General features: G+C 46.5%; 1 protein-coding gene across 1 annotated transcript in view; it reads left to right on the top strand.

Moving 5' to 3' along the window:
• The window catches only part of LOC135805712 (uncharacterized), a 37290-nt gene that overhangs the window by 9039 nt on the left and 15561 nt on the right, over positions 1–12690 (top strand). The window contains exons 6-19 of the mRNA XM_065319797.1: positions 264–323; positions 752–833; positions 2149–2216; positions 4847–4915; positions 5643–5694; positions 5973–6057; positions 6286–6415; positions 6857–6904; positions 7572–7655; positions 8036–8125; positions 9601–9719; positions 10149–10218; positions 11599–11721; positions 12461–12508. Of these exons, the coding sequence (XP_065175869.1) occupies positions 264–323; positions 752–833; positions 2149–2216; positions 4847–4915; positions 5643–5694; positions 5973–6057; positions 6286–6415; positions 6857–6904; positions 7572–7655; positions 8036–8125; positions 9601–9719; positions 10149–10218; positions 11599–11721; positions 12461–12508 (1128 nt within the window). The remainder of the gene's footprint in view (positions 1–263; positions 324–751; positions 834–2148; positions 2217–4846; positions 4916–5642; positions 5695–5972; positions 6058–6285; positions 6416–6856; positions 6905–7571; positions 7656–8035; positions 8126–9600; positions 9720–10148; positions 10219–11598; positions 11722–12460; positions 12509–12690) is intronic.

Raw genomic sequence — 12690 nt, forward strand, 5'->3', positions numbered from 1 at the left:
CGTCGGGTCCTGGTGCCGCTTCCCGGAGACAGCGCTAATTCAAGAGCTGCCCCGTATGGGGCCACTTAGCCAGTTATGGCAGTGGAGAAGAAGGAAGGAAGGTGTGTGTGTGTGTGTGTGTGTGTGTGTGTGTGTGTGCGTGTGTGTGTGTGTATGTGTGCGTGTGTGTGTCCGTGTGTCTGTATGTCTGACTCCCTATACCTTAACTTGCTAATACATCCAGCCACTGAACATATATTATGTCTATTGTCTATTCTCTGCAGTGCATCACCGACCTGTTGAACCCTGGCAGTACTAACCTAAAAGTTCACGAAAACGCCCAGGTAAGAAGGGTTTAGTCGGTAGTTCTGTACTTTCTGTGCATGCCAGTCTGGACCTATGTATGCGTTCTGCTTTTGTGAACCTCTAGCGGCCACCCAATGCACTGTAGTCACTACAGTTGTGGAAAGTAAACCAAACTTACAGTACTAGCAATACTTTTTTTTAATGGTATGCTGGATGCTCTGCAACACGTGCAGTTCTGCATGCATTGACCTGTACTACTACTGCACACTGTGGCATAGTGCTGATCTATACATGTGGATGGGCTTCACTTGAACTGCGAGCTTACAAGATCTTGATGGCGTGCACTGTTAACTTTGCTGTATGTGTGTATGTGTGTGTGTGTGTGTGTGTGTGTGTGTGTGTGTGTGTGTGTGCGTGTGCGTGCGTGTGCGTGTGTGTGTGCGTGCGCGCGCGTGTGTGTGTCCAGCGTGAGGTGTATGTTGGAGATGTCCGAGAGGAGAACGTCACGTCCATTGAAGAAGTTCTGCGCCTGTTGAAATTCGGAGAAAGTGAGTAGGTGCATGCCCTTGCCTGATCTTTTGGTATATGATCACTTCAGTTAAAAGTAGGATCTCTGTTTCACTACATTGTAGTTCTCGTTTGTCTTCTACTGTATCGATGCACCTTGGCTTACTCGGTATTACAGGTAGACTCCCTTTAATTCGAACCTCAAATTGCCAGGCCCTAACTTCGAATTATCCAGAACTTCTAATTATCCAAATGCAGCCCCATGCACTGATATGTATGTCAAAATGCTTGAAATCGCATGCTGAATATTTTTTGCACATTTTTATTTGCATCAACGAAACATAGGTACCGGTCATGTAAAACGGATCATCAAAACACTGGATTGACACAAAATCATTTTGACATTATCTTCATCTTCTAGTGAAGAAGTTGTCAGTCACTGTAGCTTTCCTGAAACAATTTCAACGGAAAAGAACTGCGCTGCCTAATCCGCGTCATGAAAGGCCGTTGGACAGCAGCACGTCGTTCTGAAGAACGGAAGTGGAGCAAAGGCATAGACAATATTTACGACAATAGTGTTGTTGTGCGCCAACATCTCCGCGCACGAGCTGGCGCGGTAAGAAAGGCCATCGAGATCCACGAAGAGAGTCAGCCACCAGGAAGAAGTCGTCTTCAATCAAACCTTTGCAATTTGCCTCGCACGGGCTTGAATCAAATTTCGAGAGAAGGTGGGTTTCTTGAACGCTATAGTCGATCCTGCAGCGGACCATCGATCGATTTTTGAGCTACTCTTGGCTAGAGAAGGAGAAAAGAATGAACTTCGAATTACAAGGATAGCAACTCAATCTCACTTCGAAATAAGCGTTCAAAGGACATAGCCAATGTACTGTAAACAGCTCTTCTGTACGAAGACTGGGTTCGAATTATCCAACCGGCGCACTTTTCGTACTTCGAATTATGCATTCGATTTTGACTTGAAGTGACTTGCAGAAGATCGGTACGACGAAAAAGTTCGAATTACACGGAATGTTCGAATTATACCGTATTCGAATTAGAGGGAGTCTACCTGTAGTATCTTATGCCATGCAGTGTTATACCATCATGTGCGTGTTTATCCATGCTGGTGTCAGTTGAAATCAGGAGCATATCAATGGGTGCTGTGCATTTCCAATTTCAATGCCGCCGGCACCTTTCTGCACAAGGGAGCAATTCCTCAGCTTAACTTATGTAGCATTGACTCATGTTAGGAACTCTTATAGGGATTCACTTGTAGTGGAATGGTGGAATGGAATGTGCTTTTGGCACATTTATATTGAGTGTGTGACCAACATCCTGTGCATGTTTATGACCTTGCAGAGAACCGTCATATCGGATGCACGGATATGAACGAACGCAGTAGCCGATCGCACACAATCTTCCGCATGGTTAGTTGAATTCTCTCTCTCTCTCTCTCTCTCTCTCTCTCTCTCTCTCTCTCTCTCTCTCTCTCTCTCTCTCTCTCTCTCTCTCTCTCTCTCTCTCTCTCTCTCTCTCTCTCTCTCTCTCTCTCTCTCTCTCTCTCTCTCTGCCTCTCTCTCTCTCTCTCTCTCTCTCTCTCTCTCTCTCTCTCTCTCTCTCTCTCTCTCTCTCTCTCTCTCTCTCTCTCTCTCTCTCAGCTGATGTAGTCTCTATTCTCTATCACTTGAGTCAATGGGATCTCGTGCTTTTGGTTTTATAATCATACAGATGCCTTAAAAATGGCTCCACCCCGAAGAGAGAGCAATAAAGTAATCCAATCTGAATTTTGTGTTTTCAGATGGCCAGACACCTAGAGAACTGTTCTGGGCTATTTCAAGGATAGGGCTGTTGTGTGGTTCCTAAGCTGGGGGGGGGGGGGGGGGGGGGTTGTACCAGTCCTATGTTTTGGCAAAAATAAAAATCAATGATTTCTCACTAAATGTGTAAAAATCCAGCTGCTAAGCCTTCAAAAATCTTGAAAGGAGGTATAGAGGGCCTACAATAGTGTCGCCTGAGGGGAATGTGCACTATTGTGGACCAGGCAGATCATATTCATTCTCGCGCCTCCGGCGGTACAACACCAATGTCTGGGCAGATAACTGCGGCATAGCACGAGGCGAAACTGGGGACGCTCCTGCAGCTGCTGAAGTATTGGCATGGTCTGGAGCGGTCTGTAAACCAGGGTTGCTGGTGTTGGGTCTTTCAGACGCTAGATGATCTGCTATGCGTTTTGCAGTAGCATAACTCTTTGTTACTCGCACACGCCCATCGCCATCCTTTTCCTGCAATAAAGTCGGGATGCCAGTTTCCAACTCGACTTGTCTGCTGTGCTGAAGTAGAACATTTACGGGATTGTCTTGTGTGCCAATTTTCTGAGGACGTCGACATCTGCATCGGCACCGTGGGCGGCATATTCTTCCTTCAGGATGTCCTTGACCAGATCCTCTTGCTTGTAAGACTGCCTTCCAGGGAGGACCTGCTTCAAGGCTAGTAGAGAATCAGCAAACCCAGCAATTGCTGCGACAAGCTGCTGTAGGTAAGACTGCCCAGGGCAAGCTTCACCTGACCCACTAACAAACGCATATCAAAGGATATGCAGTTGTGTGCAATAAGAACTGATTTCGAACCACCAATGGACTGAAGCCAAGTGATGAAACGAGCAATGGCATCGGATAGTGAGAGCGACGGCAGGACTTCGCCAGCCTTTAGTAGCACATGCTTGCCACCGACAGTAGACACGGACACGCCTGTAACATCTGGCAGAGGGCATTGGCCCTTGTGGCAATACATACTCAGAGAACCTATCACAGAAAAGACAAAAGAATACGTTCATCACTGCCGGTCAGATCAGCGATTTCATCTACGTCTGGCTCGGCAAGTAGGGAGGACTCGGATTGGTGCGATGTACCTTCCCCCAATCCTTGAGAGGTATCCTTCTGACTCCTCAGCTCCTTCAGCTCTAGTCTTTGCCTCTTTACGGTCTTGCCCCACTTGCGAAGCGTGGCCTGTGCTCGCCGGGTATCAAGCTTGGCCCCGTGCGCCTTCGCATGTGAGCTCGGGGACATGCCTGCCTGCTCCATTACCTTGGACACATAAGTGTATCCCAGGTTCTTCTGGGCAATTGCAGCACCTGCACGGATCTTGAAAGATGGGGAGCTGCCATAGCTCCTCGACTTGGGCTGCTTGCTGGCGATGATGTTGTTCAGACTTTCGTTGGCCTGCGTACTGCCGTAAGATGCCAGCTTGGCCAAGCACTCCGCATAGAGGCAGAACGACTTCTGCAAAGCGGCTCTGGTGGTTGGCGAGGGCAGATCCTTGCCACAGGTTAGGCTTTGGTGGTGATAGACTGATAGGTGTCTTGTTTGCTGTTGTAGCCACACCATGTGCCGCAGGCGGAATGATCGCCATTCATACTGTGGCACGCACGCATGGAAAACGGCTTTCAATGCGGCTGGATAATTGCGGTTTTATGCAATGGCGTACGCGAAACACTTTTGCACATACCGAATGACCTCCGACAATTCCTTGTGCTCGTTCTTCTTCAGCTCATAAAGCCTGTTCCCGAGATTTTTCTTCACATGGTTGAGATCGGAGCTCTTCTCAACCAGCCCAAGCTCTTCCTGCAGGCGCTTCAAGGCTGAGGGGTCATCGTCACCCACCATGACAGAAACCGACGCCCCTGATGATTTTCCAGGTGCTTGCCTATGTCCCCCAATGGATTTTGCTTCCATGGCCTTGGAAGACTTGGCATGATTTTTGCGGCAGTCACGCTTTAGTGCTGGGTGTTTGGGGTGTTTGCGGCGTTCAGCAGCATCGCAAGTTGCACAACGCTTTGACCGTGTAGAACAGGCAACAACCCGAGAGAAGAAAGGAGAATGAAAGAGAATACGTACTTGGCTATCCAATATTCATAACATTGTTTTTCACTCTGACACTTTGACAAAACACCACACATTTGGAAGTCATTGTTTCATGTCCCCGGCTGCTGGCACACACACAGCTTAGCAAGATGTTTTATTCAATATATTTCTGTGTATGTGATTGCATGTGGTTGCAGACTATTGAGAGTCGCGAATGCGAAGAAGCCGTTGAAACCTCAGATGATGCCATTCGCGTTGCAACCTTGGTGAGTATGCCCTCTTGTTCCACATGCAAAGTTTTTTTGTGTCCATCTTTGACACCAGTTATTTGAACTGAGTGCATTGGCCTGCTTCTACCTACTACTACAGTCAGACCTCGCTTAACCGCACACATCTGTTTTCCACAAAACCATCCGGATAGGCGAGGGAACCGGATAACTGAACACACATACTGTATATGCATGTGGCATGTCAAAAGTTGTGACATCGTACATACATGTAGACAGGTCCTATGCAGTACAACTAGCGTGCCCAGTATGTAAAACAAGGGAGAACAATGACAAGTGCATGCAACTGAGTGCTGTCCGCATACACCCAGCAGGTCAAGGACCTCATTTGCTTGTACAACTCCCTGACACTAGCTTCTCCAATCGCTAGCCAGCCACATGCAACCGGATACGACGAAGCTTTTTGTACACATTTTAACCAGTTTGCACACAAAATCATGCACCGGTATGCGGGTCGCGAGGTCCGGTTATGTTGTATGCATAACATATGCTGCACATCGGTAACCAGCGATTTTCTTCCGGATGGCGAGGGATCCGGATAAACGAGGTCTGACTGTAGTATGAATGATCCTTTTCTTCGGACAAATCAGCTTTTTTGAGCTGACCACTAAGTCTTGCAGAGTGATGACTTTACATCTGGCTTGTGTCAGTACAGTTTTAGTCCATGGTTCTTTATTGTTTTCAATTTTGTTTTTGTTTTTGACAGAATCTGGTTGACTTGGCTGGATCTGAAAGAGCGTCTGCAACGGGTGCTGATGGTAAGATGACTGGCCGCTCCACAAATCTCCTCCCCGTCCCTCTCTCTCTCTCTCTCTCTCTCTCTCTCTCTCTCTCTCCCTCTCTCTCTCTCTCTCTCTCTCTCTCTCTCTCTCTCGCGCGCGCACACACACACACACACGCACACACACACACACACACACACACACACACACACACACACACACACACACATGTACACGGCACAGATCAAAATCAGAAGATCTCAAGCTCAATTTGCTACTTGTCTAATTCCCATCTGCTGTTGTGTATTGTGCAGGAATGCGGCTCAAGGAAGGAGGGTTTATAAACAGAAGTCTCTTTATTCTCAGTAATGTCATCAACAAAATCGCAGATGGAGATCAGTAAGTCATTGCTCTTATGAATTCTGTTATATGTAGCGTGCACTGTTTAACAGGGTGTGTGTGGGGGGGGGGGGGGGGGGCTGAGTGAAAGCATCATTGTGAAGTGTCCAACATGTTCCTCAGCTCCTAGTCTTAACGAAGGTAGGTGTCATGTGTTGCTGACATTCCCTTCTCTATTGTTTTCTTATCTCTGTCTCTGTTATCTGTGACTTGCGTGTTCTTTTGCAGCTCACACATTCCCTTCCGTGACAGTAAACTGACCAGGATACTGCAGACATCACTTGGTGGCAATGCACGTACCGCAATCTTGTGTGCAGCCACACCAGCGAGTATTGAGGAGACTATTGGCACACTGCGGGTACGTGCAGTGACAATGATCTGTGTGTGTGTGTGTGGGGGGGGGGGGGGGGGGGGGGTGGTGATAAAATACTGACTTGCTTTACATTTCTATTTATCTGCCGTTGTACTGTGACATCTGTCTTTAGCAACCACCCTATGGTGCATGGAAAACAGGTCTTTGCAGTCAAATGCATTCTGAGATATAAGTTAGTTGGGGGTCTAAAGTGACTGGTCTCGAAAGACATGATCCTTCATTTACTGTACAAATGTATTTTTTCTGGCACTTCTTTCAATGTACATGTACATGTAAAGTCTTTACTGCTGGAACAGTATTGTGTGTGTGCGCGTGTGTGTGTGCGCATGTGTGTGCGCGCGCGCGCGTGTGTGTGTGTGTGTGTGTGTGTGTGTGTGTGTGTATGCGCTGAACCAACTGCTGTTGCTTGTGTACGTATGCCTGCAGTTTGCTACCCGTGCCAAAACTATCAAGAACAAGCCAGTGGTCAATGAGGTGAAGCTTGTTACTTTTGAAGAAGAAGATTGCAAATGATTATGTTGGTGATATGTATCTAATATTGACTGAGTACGAGGCCAATATAGGAAATAAAAGCCAAGTAAAAGACCGAGGCGAAGCTGAGGTTTTTTACGAGGCTTTTATTTCCTATACTGACCAAGTACGAAGTCAATATTAGATTTATCACGACAAACAGTCCGTATTTCAAATTCCAGAACGATTACCTCATGAATCCCGGTTTTATGATTGCACAACCGTTGCACCATCACCCTGATCACCTACTCTGAGTACTCATACAATGACCATGCTGCACTAGGCACCGTTCAACTGCGCAACCCATAAGCAGTCAAATATAAGCAGTCAATATAGCCCTAAGGAGTGAACTATGCAGGAATATTTGACTGCTTAGGTATAGCGAAAATCAATGGGAGTCAATACTGAGAGAGTGATACGCATGGTTATCAGAGTGTGGTAATTTGGCCTGCCTATTCACGTGGAACGCACGCTTTCTCACTATCGAGTTATGAACGGCAAGAACTATGGCTTTGATGTTTTTTCCTCCACATTCACATCGTTATGTTGACTAGCAGGTTGTATAATTGCGTATATTGTGTGTATGCGCGCACGCGTGTGTGTGTGGCCTGTTGATTTGTATCTTGTCAAGGTCATGACAGAAGCCGCACAGCTCAAGCGTTATCACCGCGAGCTGGCGGAGCTGCGTCGCCAGGTTGCCATGCTCCAACAAGAGGTAGGTTACGATGACACTGGATTCAGGCAAATTATGAAAACATGAGGGGATATGCATGTTTTTGATGGATGTGTGGTCGCTCCCTTATCCGAACATGTTCCTCATCCGAACCCCTGGAGACAGCCCCGGGGTTGTGGATAATCGGCACTCTACTGTACTTGCACTCTAGCTGTTGAACTTTGCACCAGTGTGTTCCTCTTGCCAAGAGCTTACTTTCCAGTAAGCCTAAGATTGTCACAAGTGATAAAGGGAGACGAAAGTTATGATCCAAACAGCTTGCATACATAGTGCATGCAGCCATTTGCTTGAATCAAGTTAACAAAAAGGCCAACGTATGCCTGACATTCTCATCTGATCTTTCACATTCTCTTCTTCATCAGCGAGATACACACAGAAGTGATCAGATCAAGATATTGGAAGCACGCATCATCCAGCCAAAGGCCGTTGTGGTGAAGCGCCGAAAAAACAAGGTAATGATGTCTTTCCAGCTTCCAGTGCCAGCAGACTTGTGACTACTGAACATGTGCTTCTGTCCCTCAAACTACTTTAACCCTTTGCCGGTCTAACTCAATGTATGTGAGGGGTGGTCACGCAAATACATGTACACACAACCAGCAATAACTCAAGAACCATGTGATGTAGGTATGGGTAAACCATATATTTTCAAAATCTGTATGCCTGAACGCGTCCAGAAAATTCAAATATGATTAGGTCCAGGCAAGGATAGGGCCCATGGTAGCCCTTCAAGTTGAGAGAAAATACAATTGCGACTGAAATACACGAATATCACAGCACGAAGGGCATACCAAGTTCGTGATGGAGCTGAAGTCGTACGATAAACAATCAGGTAAGGGCTACGTCTTTACAAGAAATGTAGGCTCTCTACAATACCGCCATTGAACACCAACACCTCGCCATCGGCGATACGCCAGCAGCAGCAATTCCCATTCCACGATTTCGCAGTTTCGGTTTGTTCATCTCAGCGCTGCTCGCTTCAGATTCACTCTCGCTCAGATGAGTACTCAGGCGCAAGCTTACGCATGCCGTGATTCTCACGGCCAGGCGAATCAGCTGATCGCACCTGACGAGTCCTTGTGACAGTCGCTGTCGCCGTGTCGGCAGCAAGAAGGCTTCCTCTCTGTTTGGAGAATTTTGTTTCTTCATTCGTGGACGATATATTTTTGAACTAGCAGGACTCAACGGAGCTCTTTTTCTCAACACACTACACTGCAAAACCTCCCGGCAGATCCAGCCTGGACTGGTGATGTTACTGATCTCAGAACGCTTGTCAAACACGGCCCCAAGAGATGCACTCGCATTCTCGAAATGCGCGCATGGCGGATGGTCGTCTTTTCCAATTTCAACAAACTTCAGTCGATCGATACGGCAAACATTTGTATGGTAAGCATGGTTGTTTTGTACATCATCAGAAAGTCTTGGACCTCAGCTACGCGTAGAGCGCCATTTTAGCTGTCTCCTAGCAACAAGACCCCAAAAAAATGAGGGCCAAACGTACCAATACTATAGTATCGATTCGCTTATGGTAGACCGGTAAAGGGTTAACTTATGAAGATTGCTCGTACATGAATCTCTGTACCCTATCGCAGTAGTTAGGGTAGGTTCAATGCCTTTGTTACAGTAGTACACTTTCCCCATTTTTTTATTTGTAACATGACATTGAACATGTTTACTGGCAGGGCAGTTTAATATCATTCTGTACATCGTTTGTTAACACTGGTCGTTGATTTCCAACAATGCCGAGCATAGCAACTTGTACACATGCGCAGCTGGCAAGCTGCAGCATTAATCATCTGTCCTTGGGATTACAAAAAAATTAATTGTAAAACAGATGTACCGGTGTGAATGACCACCTTATTATTGTTTTTGCATCTCAGCCTAGCGATAGAAGTGAAATACACTGCATTTGTTATTTGTGTGTTTTCAGGAGGACAAACGTCGGCACACCCTGTGCCCAGAATTCTTTGCCAAGCATGCCATGGAGGCTGATTCAGATGGTGGGGATGACTCCAATAATGTGTTGTCCTCCAGCTTCCGGAATTCCATGTAAGCTAGCTCTGCCACTGTTCGCACTGCATAGAGTATAGTGGTGTGCGGTGTCACGCGTGCAAGTGAGTAGTGGGCCCAATGTGAATGTTAGAATATCGGGTGAGCATGGCTCGGGTAGTCAGTGCATACAATTATGCGGCGGAAATTTGAGTAGCGGTCAAGTTAATGTAGATACAGTTATGTAACGGACATTGTCTTGTTGTGCCACACCGATACCAATAAAACACACTGAAATAGTTGCCTTCGTTGTCGCAAATGCCTTTCTTTCCACCCCATCTTCCTGTTAATTCCTTATTGTAAGTGACACTCTCCTTGCACTACAGTGAATGACTATATTTTGTTTTAAAACGACTGCTGCAGCTTATAGCCACCTTTTGTAAGTTATTTCAATGCCTTTTCTTTTCCATTGCCCGCTCTTCATTTCAGTTCTGCTCTACCAGCGGTCACAACACGTCGACGCGACTCCAAGAAGCTCGATCCCCTAGTCAGCTCAAAGGTACTTATAGAGTTAAATCTAGAAGATGTTCATCGTTGTGTATTGTTCTCTCGTCTCGGGGAGCCCACACCAAGCTACCAACAGCAACACATGGATATGTATTGAGGCAAAGAATCCTATTCTGCATCAATGCAAGAGTAGTAATAGTAGTGGTGATGACTTTAAAGGGGAAGTTAAGGCTAAAATCAAATTTTCACCAGTTGTAGTCTTCGGGGTGCTGAGTCGAATGGTCTTGGTCCGAGAAAGCTGAGACGCGCCCTTCCTCCTTTATTCCTAATCGAACTCGCGCACTTCCACCGAAACTGGGTGACTGCGCCCTACTAGATGGGGATTTGTATGCAAAATGTCACTAAAAGCGCCATGTCGTTCTTATAAAAGCACGGATGACCGCGATTGGCCCATATGTTGTAGTTTTTGGACGCTGAGTCGACTGGTTTTGGTCCGAAAAGGCTGCGATGCAGCGTTCCTCCTTTATTCCCAATCGAACATGGTTGAACAAGCGGTCACGTGCTCCTGGGTGCCCAAATCACCTGGTCACCGTGCCAGCAGGCGACAACTTTCACACCAAGGTTCAACTCGAGTTCAACTCGAGTGACAGGACTGCACCCAAAAAAGGTCAAACACGCTAGTAAGTTGTACCCTGCAGGCACGGTGACGAGGTGACTGGTGTACGCAGGAGCACGTGACCGCTTGTTCAACCATGTTCGATTGGGAATAAAGGAGGAACGCTGCATCGCAGCCTTTTCGGACCAAAACCAGTCGACTCAGCGTCCAAAAGACTGCAACATATGGGCCAATCGCGGTCATCCGTGCTTTTATAAGAACGACATGGCGCTTTTAGTGACATTTTGCATGCAAATCTTCATCTAGTAGGGCTCAGTCACCCAGTTTCGGTGGGAGTGCACAAGTTCGATTGGGAAAAAAAAGGAGGAAGGGAGCATCTCCGCTTCCTCGGACCAAGACCATTCGACTCAGCACCCCGAAGACTACAATTGGTGAAAATTTGATTTCAGACTTAACTTCCCCTTTAAGAGCATGACACAGTGGCATAGTAGCAGATGCTACGCACTACAGGGGTCTACTCGAGTACTAGACTATACTGTACAATGTAGCATGCAAGCACTAGCGCATGCGTGCACACGGAAAGGAATGACATAAGTAATGTCTATACTTCAGAACTGCGGAACTACAGAGAAGGGGAAGTACATGTACAAAGCAACAGTGCAGCATTGCAGTTCACACAAAGAACATGTACCTAATTATATCAATGATACGGACTCTAATGTAACACACCCCATTGTGTGATTGTATGTATGGGCTTGGTTTGATTTAACTCTGCATTGTATACTTTTCTTCGCTTGTCAATGTTGCATCAATCAGTCAAGAGAAGAAGTGGAGTTTGAAAGCGAGGCAGGTGTTGTCGACTTTTCACTGGGCACAGCAGCGACCATTGAGGAGCTCAATCAGAAGAATGAGGAGTTGCAGCAGGCGTTGCAGGAGAAGGTAGGCTGCGTTTCTCCATTCATCATTACCACTCAGTGCAGTACTGTCACTCATCATGCGATTGCATTGTTCTTTTCTTTCTCCATGTTGCAATGAGACCGTGCTATGCTGTGTTCAATTGTTTGTGGATACATTTACCTGACCGTCACGTGTAATTGGTACCAAGGCGTATTCATTGGGCTGATGGAGATCAAAAGGGGAAAGAGTGAATTAATCCCTTCTGTGGTATGTTTGTGGGGCGCGACAGAGGAGAGATCTCTGCAAGGTGCTGTACAATGCAAACCCAGAGCTGGTCACACCTTACTGCTTGCATGACACGAGTGTTGTGCCCACACCGGGACAGGGGTATTGATCCTCAACACTGGAAAAAGGTCAAAGAGTATGACACATTGGATGACAGCTACACCATAGCTCAGTGGTTGGTATGATACATACATATATTTAACACTTTCAAGCAGCTCCTGCAATGCAGCTCAACATGGCAGAACAATACAGTGGGACAGTCATATTCCATTCCCACAAAGGTGGGGCACTCTATCGGCACTTGACAATATGGTTTTTTTTTAGTGCACGGGTTCGTGTACAGGGAGGGTCGAGAACTGCCTTTTCGCTTCCATGGGACGCCACCACCCCATGATCAGGCGTCAGATGTTAGTTGGGGTGGATTTTTTCTTATACTACTTACTGGTATGAAGTAAGTTGATTGAATATCCTTCTTTGTTGCTTCTGTTGTGTTCAGGAAGAAGAATTTAGCGAACTTCAACAGAATATGGTCAAATTGGAGGCAGTAGGTCTTAATTTCTTTCATGTTTACACTTTGTTTGCTTTGAATACTTTCAAGCCATGACTTTTCTAGTGTGCACACAATTTATCACTTGGCCGAATCCGGAGTAGGTGTACTTGGAGTGCAATCCGACCACACCGGGAGTGGCTGGAGTGGAAATGGGCTTTGACGTTTTTTGACAGCTT

Source organism: Sycon ciliatum, chromosome 1 (assembly GCF_964019385.1).
Source record: "Sycon ciliatum chromosome 1, ocSycCili1.1, whole genome shotgun sequence".
NCBI classification, from domain to species: domain Eukaryota; kingdom Metazoa; phylum Porifera; class Calcarea; order Leucosolenida; family Sycettidae; genus Sycon; species Sycon ciliatum.